The 12,070-nt window shown below is 43.9% G+C and overlaps 1 protein-coding gene across 6 annotated transcripts in view; it reads right to left on the bottom strand.

Moving 5' to 3' along the window:
- OSBPL9 (oxysterol binding protein like 9) overlaps window positions 1-12,070 on the bottom strand; it is a 104,201-nt gene that overhangs the window by 39,073 nt on the left and 53,058 nt on the right. For all 6 annotated transcript variants that reach the window (XM_044300491.1, XM_044300489.1, XM_044300490.1 and 3 more), the window contains 2 exons: window positions 5,438-5,533; window positions 1,959-2,006 (listed from right to left, as the gene is read on the bottom strand). In XM_044300491.1, coding sequence (XP_044156426.1) covers window positions 1,959-2,006; window positions 5,438-5,533 — 144 coding nt within the window. The remainder of the gene's footprint in view (window positions 1-1,958; window positions 2,007-5,437; window positions 5,534-12,070) is intronic.

The following is a 12,070-nucleotide window of genomic DNA, read 5'->3' on the forward strand; positions in this document are numbered from 1 at the left end:
AAAATACAGAGTGAGATTATTCCCAAACACAATGGAGATTTCCAAGGTCTAAAAGAAGAGGACGATGAAGAGTAATCATCTGCATAGCTGGATATGGGAATATACAACATGTTATTGAATGGAAAGCAATGATTGCGGCACGAAGCTGCCGGCGTCTCCTGATGCAAGGATCAGGGCTAATTGATACACGACTCGTCCCTCAGGAAGGCCCCGCACGCAGGGAACAGCTGCAAATAATTTACCAGTAAATTCCCCTTGGATCAGTTTAACTCCTCCTTACAGCCATATACCTAATCCCACAGCAATATAAATTCTTCACTGCAGCTATGAGGCTGGTTTCTGCTTTGGCCCAGACAAACTTCAAGTCTTAAAGGGACGTGTCATCTCCACTGGTGCATACAGCAAGTGGTGGGAGATGAAGCAATTCATGAGAACTGCTCAAGTGAAGGGGGCTGGCTGCACAGGCGGGAGATCAGGAGTGCGGCTGTGCAGGAAACAGCGCTGCTACCCCTTCATTCACAGGATCAGCAGGGGAACAGGAGGCCGGCAACGAACATAAAGCATTGGCATGTACTAGCGATATGTCATCCCTTAAAGGGCATCTGTCAGCAGATTTGTACCCATGACACTGGCTGTCCTGTTACATGTGCACTTGGCAGCTGAAGGCATCTGTGTTGGTCGCATGTTCATATGTGCCCGCACTGCTGAGAAAAACTAAGTTTTAATATATGCAAATGAGCCTCTAGGAGCAATGGGGGTGTTGCCATTACACCTAGAGGATCTGCTCTCTCTGCAACTGTCACACCCTCTGCACTTTGATTGACAGGACCAGGCAGTGAGCTGTGCCAATAGGTCTCTTCTGTACTGTGCCTGCGCTGGATACTAAAGCGCACAGAGCAGTAAGAGAATTTAGCAGAACTCAGGGCCAGGCATGATCACACAAGGGCGCAGCTGTTGCAGAGAGAGCAGAGCCTCTATGAGTAATGGTTACGACCCGTTGCTGCTAGAGGTGCATTTGCATTTATTAAAGCATTTTTCTTAGCAATTTGAACGGAAGCAGCGCGGCAGTAGTCAGGTGCAGCTACTACAAAGTTGATAAGAGGAGCAGTTCAGGTGTGCTGATCGGCAGGCATCTCAGGAGTCAGGCATCCCACTGAAATGATGACCTATCCTGAAAATAGGTCATCAATACTTAAAGGAGTTCTCCAGGATTTAACAATTTATAACCTATCCCTAAAAGAGGTAATCAGCTATTTAGGAATACCTCCAGCACTAAACAGCTCTGCCCATTGTTCAGTGGACAGAACTGGTCCTGAAGTGTAGGGGAGCATCACCGCAGTGACCAGCTCCATCCAGCACATGTTGTCGGAGTTGTGCAGGTCCTGCGCTGGAGTTACTCCTGAACAGCTGACTGGCAGGGGTGTGGGTTGTTGAACCACCAACAGGGTGGCATTTTATTTACTATAGTGTGCAAGCACGACCACCCTTGATGGATTGCAGGGTGGTCGTAACCCCTGGAAACGAGCAGTGTATAATGTGATGGAAAAATGAATCCAGCCAGCAAAGGAGGCAATATGGACAATCACAATACATTAGTAAGTGTCTTGTATTAACTTTCTCTACATGATAAATGTCACTTGCTGAAGTGACAAAACTCCTTTAAGGGAGAATTCTGTCATAACACTGCACCCTACAGAGCCAAATTATATTTTCGAGTCATACAGGATTTGACAGAATAAAAAAATAAAAAAACTTCTGTACGCCCCCATAGGAGGCATGTGGAGGTACAGGAGAGCCCCATAGAGGTCTACAGGTGCCATATTACAGCTCCATGCAATGGAGGTTGTACAGCGCTGTAATAAGCTCCTGTGCCTGCACACTTATTCTTAGGCGCTAGTCCTTTATACTTGTTCCAGTATATTCCCCATATACAATCAGAAATAAATATCACCACTGACCTTCCTCTGTTCATCATCCTTGCAGTTTTGGATTTTGTCATCAAATACCTGAAACAACAAAAATAAAACCACAACTCATTAAAAAGAACACAACGTACCTGTTCTTCTGAAGCTAATGGCAGTAATAGTAAATATATATATATATATATATATATATATATATATATATATATATATATATATATTATATATATATATATATAAATAAATAAAAAAAGAAAGCGATGGCAACAAACACACAGAAATCACAACCAGGAAGTCGGGGCCGTTCCCTCATAGAGTTAACCTTCAGGCTGAAGTCTCTATTTCTAACCGCCTTGTAAATCTAAGACATACAGAGAAAGAAATGGCATCACCCTAGGCATACACAGAGCTGCCGGCTGAGAAATGATTATTTAGCAGAGCAACAGGAGAGAGATCATTGACATGCGAGAGCTAGACGCGGCTATACTACCGTCCTGCTGCTCCATTATCAGCGCTATAGACGTCTGCCTGTAACAAAAGCCGTTTCTAATAATTGCACAAGAGAAATTGCAGCAGGAAATTGCACCGTCACAAACAGCGAAGTCCAATTAAAGGGGTCCTCGTAATGGCCAGGGACAATAACGGAACATATACAGCCTTCTAGCAGAATTAAGTCTGTGGATCTCAGGAGCCACTGTATGGATGGCATCAACTATTCTACGAGCAGAGCAGTCAGGGTGGACGTAAGGACTCCAAGACCACATTTTCACTCGTCACAATATACGGTAATGTTAAAATTCTACCACTATTTCACGGCAATCCCATGTCACCAAGAAGCCCTAGCCTAATGGGTGCCCACAGCTTTTTTCACACTTGATGAACGTGCAGACACCGCTGGGAGGGCAGCAGTGACCGGCAGCCCCGCAAAATGCCAGCCGTTTAACCATCTGAGTCCTGCCATCAATACTGGATGTGGGGCTGACAAAAGGAGGTCCTTTGTCTAGTCCCCACCATCAGTAAAATAGGAGAAAAAAAACAAAACAAACAAAACAAAAATAAAGTGGGCTTTTAATTTATTTTAAGCAGTCCCCCACTATTTACATAAAAATTGCCCCAATTATACTGAAAAAAAATAAATAAAAATAGTTAAAAAGTTTATTAAAAAGCAAAAAAAAAAAAAAGTTATACTTGAAGGAATATGTCAAGCCAAAAACTAAAATGGATCTTTATCCAAAACAGGCTCCCGAAAGTGAAGGAGAGCGCACTGCTCATGCACTGGCAAGGCTATTTTTAAAAATCCCACAGAAATGAATGGAGGGTCGCCGTGCATGTGCGACTGCTCGCTTCGGGGGTCACGTTCTGGTGTGGGTCCTAGAGGTAGGACCTGTACCTAGCCATTTACCACCAATGTCTTAGATGAGACAACCCCTTTAAATGGGTTGTCCCACCGTAAGAACTTATCCCCCATCCACAGGATAGGGCAGTGAAGGCTAATATTCTGCACTCCAGCTGTGGTGCAACTACGACTCCCAGCATGCTCTATTCCCTTCTATAAAGTTCCAAGAACAGCCAAGCAAGTGTACATCTTGGGCGTAGTTTTACCATAGCTGGAGCGCCAGATGTTAGCCATCACAGGGATAGGGGATAAGTGTCTAATTGGTGGTGGTCTGACTGCTGGGACCCCCGCTGATCAGACAAATGAGGTACCACGGTCCCCGGAGTGAAGTGCGTAGTGGCCACGCATGTGTACTGCTGCTCTGTTCAACTCTATGGGACTGCCGGAGACTGCCAAGTGCTGTACACCGCTTTTCTTCGGCAGTCCTACAGGGTTCAAAGTAGCGATGCAAATGTGTGGCCGCCGCTCCCTTCACTCTGGTAATGGAGGCACTTCATGTTCTCACGGCGGGGGAGACCCCTTAATGCCCCAAACAGCATCAGATCTGAAAAAAACGTAGATGTCTATATGGGATAAATTCTCTCCAAGTGTTAGGCCACATACTTACCTACAAGTGAAGGGGTAAAATCACGGCCAGAGAACCCAGCTTTCTGCACAGTTTGCCGGTCTCCAGCTCTACCGGCCTCGATGATGAGACCGACTGCTAAAGACTGAGCCCAGGGTTTTAGCGCTCCGCTCAGAACATTATGGCTGCAGTTAAACCTTCAGCTTCTCCAAAAACGCCTAGAATCTGACCTTGTGCTAGAAACAGGGATAGAGTTGTGCTACATGCGGACAAACTCAAGGCCCAGAACACCCCTGCCATTTATGAGACTGAACGTGTCGCTGGTGTCCTCATGAGCACGCATCAGAATAAAGATGGCGGGCGCCTGTGGGGGATTCACTTCAGGATGACAGAGATGCAGATCACGTGCTATTCCAGCGCTTGCACAGGTGCAGCTCTAAAGTATAAGAGCTGAGGTCACTGGCAAACGCCATTATCACGCGGCCACAAATTAAATTAAAAAATATGTTTCCTTGCTGAAAACGACCAGACCACAAAAAAAAGAAAACGGGGATGCAAGGTATATTTGACATCAGATTTGACAGCATTAACCTCTTGTGCAAACCTGAAGCTGACGAACGACACGGCAAAAGGGATTGCATCAGTCAGCGCTGGGAGTTGTTGACCAATTTAAAAGGGGTTGTGCGAAGTTAGCAGTCCCATGGAAAATGAATGGAGAGCATGAATGAATGCAGCAGACCTGCATGACCTGCCGCTCCATTCATATGGTGGGCACTTGAGACCCCCATTCTCGTGACTGATGGTGGGGGACCCCCCCCCCCCCATAAAAGTATAAGTTTCTGACTTTGCACATCCCCTGTGCACAAAGCTGTAGAAAGCGTAGAGAAGGGCAACCAGAGTTACAGAAGAAATGGGTGGGTTTAGATCACCAAGATGGCTTAGGGGCGATCACTTATAATGGAGAAATATTCCATGTTTGCATATATGTTAGAGCCTGCAGGGTGCTGCTATATCCTTGTGTACTATGGTAATCACTGCCGCAGGGTGTCGTGATGGGCAGTCGGGAGAGAAAGCGGTCAGCGAAACAAATTTTTTCGCCGACAGCTATTCCAGGTGTATGGGCTCCTTTAACCACGATCAAGACCAGAAGTCGACTGCATCAGCCATTAGTGAAAACAACAGTAGTGCAAAATATGATGGAAACAACAGATAAAAATAAAAGGGGTTAAGGCGCTTACACTGCACAGATAATTATCGGAAGGAAGTGTTCAGTCCTGACAATTGCCTGCTTGTCAGTAAAGGTGAGGAGCCTCATTTACAGGCAGCAATCCCCTCCACTGTATGAGGACGAGCGATGCCATCTCTCATCCTCATACAGAGTTGTTCTTTCTGGGTAGCATAGGGTTGTTCTGCTGCCTAGAAACAATGATGGAGGTGTCCGCATGAAATAAGAGCTGCGGCACTTTACAGGGGCAGATTATCGGGCACAAACATTCATATGAAAGCTGAGCCGTGTAAATGAGCCATTACTAGTGGTGCAAGAGGTTAACTTACCTTTATCTGATCTATTAAGATCTGAAGATAAGCGTCCGACTCGGCAAGCTTCTTATCAAAGTCCTGAACGCTCGGAACGAATCCAGAATCCACACCCTGAAAATAAAACCGTGTACTGTTAAATGAGAGCCTGGGAACCAGAAGCACAGGTATCATACAGGGTAATACCGAGAATAACCAGACAGAAGCCTGAGAGCGCGTTACTGACACGTAAGATCGCACCCTGGCCACTCTGAGGAGGCCTCAGCAGGAAATGGATACGAGATGGTCTGTGAACCACAACGCACTCATCAAGCAGAACAAGCGAATCAAGTCGTCTCACCCATGTCTGAGCATCAAGGAAAAAAAATAAAAAATCCAGCTGGAGGTGTACGGACACAGGACACTGTACAGAGATCAATGCAGATAGCCTGGAGTGTACACAGGGCTGAGACTGGGTGTAACCACAAGCTCAATAAAGTAGAAATGGGGCACAACCCTTTCCTAGCAGCAGACTAAATATTAAATCAATGCACTGGAAATGTACAAGTCTCCCAAAGTCTAGGAGGAGGAGGAGGTGAAACTATAACACAAAGTATAAATATATATTATTTAAAGACATGCATTATGTGCAACATGGCAAAAAAAATAATAAAAAAAAATAAAAAAAATTGAACAGAATTCCTTGAAACTCGTAAGAATCCCTCACCGACCTTCTAAGAATGTCCAATTAGCAGGTTTCTGAGGTCTGGTGGGGGAGCACGCCGCCGCAGCTTCATTTCTGTGTCATCTCTAATTGGGCAGAATGGCTGTGTATGCCACGTATCTCGTATTGGGAGGGGGTGCCGCTCCACACTGCTGCTCTGCCAGTTCTTGGAAAGAAAATTCCTCCAGTAACGCAGTGAATGTAGTTATTTTCACAGAGACAACTCCCATATGTGCTACTAAGCACCTAAGCATTGCTTTAGATACACACAGAAACAGCCCTGTAACAAAGGAGAAACTGCGCTGCCGGGGTATTCAGCCCTGACACCACAGACCTCACCCAACTGCATGAATCCACCACCCCGGGATCACTGCAAATGGGCTCTGATGCACGTCGCGTGTCACAAATGCCCACCAGTCCATAGACGGAAGGTCACAGCTATGCTCTTTATAGAAAGAGAATATACTACATAATATAAATAACATACATCCCCATTTATTGCTGCCCCCTTAACTCCTTAGGCCACTTTCACACTAGCATTAAATATTTTACGGTATTGAGATTTGTCTTAGGGTCTCAATACCGGGGAAAAAACGCTTCAGTTTTGTCCCCATTCATTGTTACTTGTGACAAAATGTAACTGAACAAAACAGAATGCTCCAAAATGCTTTGCGTTCTGTTCTCATACCGTACGCTGCGGTTTGCTTTCAGTCCTGGGAGGCGGAGCATGATCCACAACGCAAGTCAATGCGGACGGATCCAATTTCTCGGACACAAATCGATACTGGATCTGTCCCCCACTGACTTTCAATGGAGTTCATGACGGATCCGTCTTGGCCATGTTAAAGATAATACAACCAGATCCGTTCATAACGGATGCAGACGGTTTTATTATCAGCAATGGAAGTGTTTTTTGCTGAACCTGCCGGATCCAGCGACATCACCAGTGTGAAAGTGGCCGCACCATCAGGTTTCCTGATGCAGTTTTGGAAGCCAAAACTGCGGAGAAAAAAATAAAAAGTATAAAAGGATAGATACTATTTCTCTTTTTTTAATTTGTTCCTGGTTTTGGCTTCCAAAACTCCATCACATAACCTGACCGCGCGGCCGTGCCCCTAATGATTAGGCCGGAAATGACCGGCAAAACTTTTTGCCTTTTTTCTTCTCTCCATTTCGGCAGCCGTAACATTTTTTTTTTTTTATTGACGTGGCTGTCTGAGGCCTTGTTTTATGTTGGGTAAATGTTATTACTTATTGCTGTTGTTCGGGGGTACATATAAATCATTGACATTATTTTTCATGCTGCGGAAATTATAGGAAAAAAAAATTATGATTTTTGGGCGTCTTATTTGTACGCGATCCACGTCTCACATGAAATCAGAATTTTAAATCTTCAGGTTATTACATTTGTGTAAATACCTAATTAGGAGTATTTTATGTGTTTAATGTGTGCACAACAAAATGTATTTTACATTAAATGGCTATTTTTTTTGGGGGGGGGGGGGGGTGCGATAATTTTTTTTAAGCACATTATTTATACAATATTTAAAAAAAATCCCATTATGGGATTACTATTTCATTACTTTATTTCAGATTTATAATGTATTAGTAAACATGCTAATATACTATACTGTGTGTGTATGACACAGGCAGCTGTTCGGGTAACACTAGTGTGCCCTAACAGCAGGCAACCCTGGTGTCCTTCATAGGTCCTCAGGGCTGACTGAGCCTGGTAACACAATCGTGGAGGGAGTCCACTTTGATCATGCATGGTATGCACCGCGAAATAATCAAAAGGGTTAATAGCCGGTATTTTAGCTTCCTCTGACCCCAGCTAAGAGCAGAGAGTTACTAATAACCAGTTCTTGGCACTGGGCGCTCTGGTAGCTCTTAACTCCCCTCATTTGCAGCTAGGCAAAAAAAAAAGTCAAAAGACTGAGGACCTGCACTGCCCGTCGTCAAAAGGGTAGTTATTAAAGTGTAACATAGTGCACTGAAGAGCGTAAAGCATCTATTAGCTATATTATAAAAGAAAACAAACGAAATGTAGATAAAACAGCTACAATATAGCAAAACAATTGTGAAATATAAAAAGGTAAACATAACGAAAGGAAACAACTTCACATAAAAGTAACAACTGGATGAATCATTTGAAAACTAAAATATACAGAAAACATGATAGAAAGGCTGATGTTATCTTATCCAGTTTAAAAAATGTCATCTGAGGAGAGAGAAGGCGAGATAAAGAAGGAACTGGAAGGGCATCAGATCTGATGGGGGAAAAAAATATGAGAAGGCTGTAAGGAGTGAGCTAGCCTATACTTATAACCAGAAGACGTGACCCGTGCTTTTCCATGGAATAGAAGCAGAAGAGATTATTCATTATTATCTTAAAACTGACAAAATAGTTAAAACAATCTACATATGAAGCTCTTACAAGTGCCATCGCCAAGTGCCAGTTCATTCACCAAATTGGTCCAAAGATGTGAACAGGGTCCTGTGCTGGAACAGGCGCCCGCTGTACCCTCTCTATACCGTATACCACTGTGCGGTAATAGTTTTCTACTTTGGTAGCTCACAGTTGCACATGTTGGAAGGATACGTTTGGCACATACATTGGGAAATTTTTCAGACATATGGAAAAGTAAAGCTTGAAGGTTTTGTCCCATCTAGACATTTATGGCATATGCAAAATGTATGAAAAATAGCTGAGCGACCACGCTCCGCTATTGGCGGAGGCCCCAAAGCAGTGAATAGAGAAAGCGGGGCATGTTCAGTGTCCTCTCCATTCACTGTGGGACCCCATTCTTGAGATAGGAGAAGCCCCAGAGATGGAACCCGCAACGATCAGACATTTATGGCAACCTCTGTAAATGCACTGTGAACAGAGCGTATACTATTACACTGGGTTCACACCTAGGCGTTTCTCAAACGCCCGTTTCTATGCGCGTTTTAATGCGCGTTTTTTTTAATAGTGAACGCGCGTTTGGGTGATTGACAGCAGTGTTGTCCAAAGAGTCTATGGCCCAAACACGCGTCAAACGCGCCAAAAAAAAGCTCCTGTACTTGTTTGAGCGTCGGGCGTTTTACAGCGCGATCGTACGCGCTGTAAAACGCCCAGGTGTGAACCCTTCCCATAGGGAATCATTGGTTCTTGCCTGTTGTGCGTTTTACAGCGCGTAGGAACGCGCTGTAAAACGCTCAGGTGTGAACCCAGCGTTAAGGGTAGATTTACTGGCCCAGTTAGGCCGAGTTCACACTTCAGTTATTTCCATCGGTTAAGGCCTCATGCACATGACCGTTGTGTGCATCCGTGGCCGTTGTGCCGGTTTTTTTTTTCACAGACCCATTGACTTTCAATGGGTCCGTGGAAAAATCGGAAAATGCACCGTTTGGCAGCCGCATCCGTGATCCGTGTTTCCTGGCCGCGAAAAAAATAGGACCTGTCCTATTTTTTTCACGGCCAACGGTTCACGGACCCATTCAAGTCAATGGGTCCGTGAAAAATCACGGATGCACACAAGATTGTCATCCGTGTCCGTGATCCGTGGCCGTTTTTTCCTATCATTTCAATGGCAAACTTGACTTAGATTTTTTTTTCATTTTTCATGTCCGTGGATCCTCCAAAAAACAAGGAAGACCCACGGACGAAAAAACGGTCACGGATCACGCACCAGCGGACCCCGTTTTTGCAGACCTTAAAAAAAAAACACGGTCGTGTGCATGAGGCCTAAGCCTCATTCACACGTCAGTGTCCGTGCTCAAATCCGTGAGTAGGTGGTCAGTGATGCATCCGTGAAGGATCCGCGTGTCTCTTTTTTGCTGTCAGTGTTGCTTCTGTGTTTCACTGACACTGAACAGCTGAAAAATAATTTTCAAAGCATCTCTTCTGTGAAACACGGATGCAACACGAATGGCATCTGTGGTTTTCACGGACCATAGACTATAATGGACGTGATGGACAAAAATAGAGCATGCATCTGTGCTAAAAACACAGACCCACGGACCGTGCTAATACACTGATGTCTGAATACACACATTAACCACTTCAGCCCCGCTAGGTGAAACCCCCTTCATGACCAGAGCACTTTTTACACTTCGGCACTACACTACTTTCACCGTTTATCGCTCGGTCATGCAACTTACCATACAAATGAATTTTACCTCCTTTTCTTCTCACTAATGGAGCTTTCGTTTGGTGGTATTTCATTGCTGCTGGCATTTTTACTTTTTTTGTTATTAATCAAAATGTAACGATTTTTTTGCAAAAAAATGACATTTTTCACTTTCAGCTGTAAAATTTTGCAAAAAAAACGACATCCGTATATAAATTTTTCACCAAATTTATTGTTCTACATGTCTTTGATAAAAAAAAAATGTTTGGGCAAAAAAAAAAAATGGTTTGGGTAAAAGTTATAGCATTTACAAACTATGGTACAAAAATGTGAATTTCCGCTTTTTGAAGCAGGCTCTGACTTTCTGAGCACCTGTCATGATTCCTGAGGTTCTACAATGCCCAGACAGTAGAAAACCCCCACAAATAACCCCATTTCGGAAAGTAGACACCCTAAGGTATTCGCTGATGGGCATAGTGAGTTCATAGAACTTTTTATTTTTTGTCACAAGTTAGCGGAAAATGATGATGATTTTTTTATTTTATTTTTTTCTTACAAAGTCTCATATTCCACTAACTTGCGACAAAAAATAAAAAATTTTAGGAACTCACCATGCCCCTCACAGAATACCTTGGGGTGTCTTCTTTCCAAAATGGGGTCACTTGTGGCGTAGTTATACTGCCCTGGCAATTTAGGGGCCCAAATGTGTGAGAAGTACCTTGCAATCAAAATGTGTAAAAAATGACCGGTGAAATCCGAAAGGTGCACTTTGGAATATGTGCCCCTTTGCCCACCTTGGCAGCAAAAAAGTGTCACACATCTGGTATCGTCGTACTCAGGAGAAGTTGGGGAATGTGTTTTGGGGTGTCATTTTACATATACCCATGCTGGGTGAGAGAAATATCTTGGCAAAAGACAACTTTTCCCTTTTTTTTTATACAAAGTTGGCATTTGACCAAGATATTTCTCTCACCCAGCATGGGTATATGTAAAATGACACCCCAAAACACATTGCCCAACTTCTCCTGAGTACGGCGATACCAGATGTGTCACACTTTTTTGCTGCCAAGGTGGGCAAAGGGGCACATATTCCAAAGTGCACCTTTCGGATTTTGCAGGGCATTTTTTACACATTTTGATTGCAAAGTTCTTCTCACACATTTGGGCCCCTAAATTGCCAGGGCAGTATAAATACCCCACAAGTGACCCCATTTTGGAAAGAAGACACCCCAAGGTATTCCGTGAGGGGCATGGCGAGTTCCTCGAATTTTTTTTTTTTTTGCATAAGTTAGCGGATATTGATTTTTTTTTGTTTTTTTTCTCACAAAGTCTCACTTTCCGCTAACTTAGGACAAAAATTTCAATCTTTCATGGACTCAATGTGCCCTTCACGGAATACCTTGGGGTGTCTTCTTTCCGAAATGGGGTCACATGTGGGGTATTTATACTGCCCTGGCTTTTTAGGGGCCCTAAAGCGTGAGAAGAAGTCTGGAATATAAATGTCTAAAAATGTTTACGCATTTGGATTCCGTGAGGGGTATGGCGAGTTCATGTGAGATTTTATTTTTTGACACAAGTTAGTGGAATATGAGACTTTGTAAGAAAAAACAAAAACAAACAAAAATTTCCGCTAACTTGTGCCAAAAAAAAATGTCTGAATGGAGCCTTACCAGGGGGGGGGGGGGGGTGATCAATGACAGGGGGGTGATCACCCATATAGACTCCCTGATCACCCCCCTGTCATTGATCACCCCCCTGTCAGGCTCCATTCAGACATCCGCATGATTTTTTACGGATCCATGGATCGGATCCACAGAACGCATGCGGACGTCT

Source organism: Bufo gargarizans, chromosome 7 (genome assembly GCF_014858855.1).
Source record: "Bufo gargarizans isolate SCDJY-AF-19 chromosome 7, ASM1485885v1, whole genome shotgun sequence".
NCBI classification, from domain to species: Eukaryota; Metazoa; Chordata; class Amphibia; order Anura; family Bufonidae; genus Bufo; species Bufo gargarizans.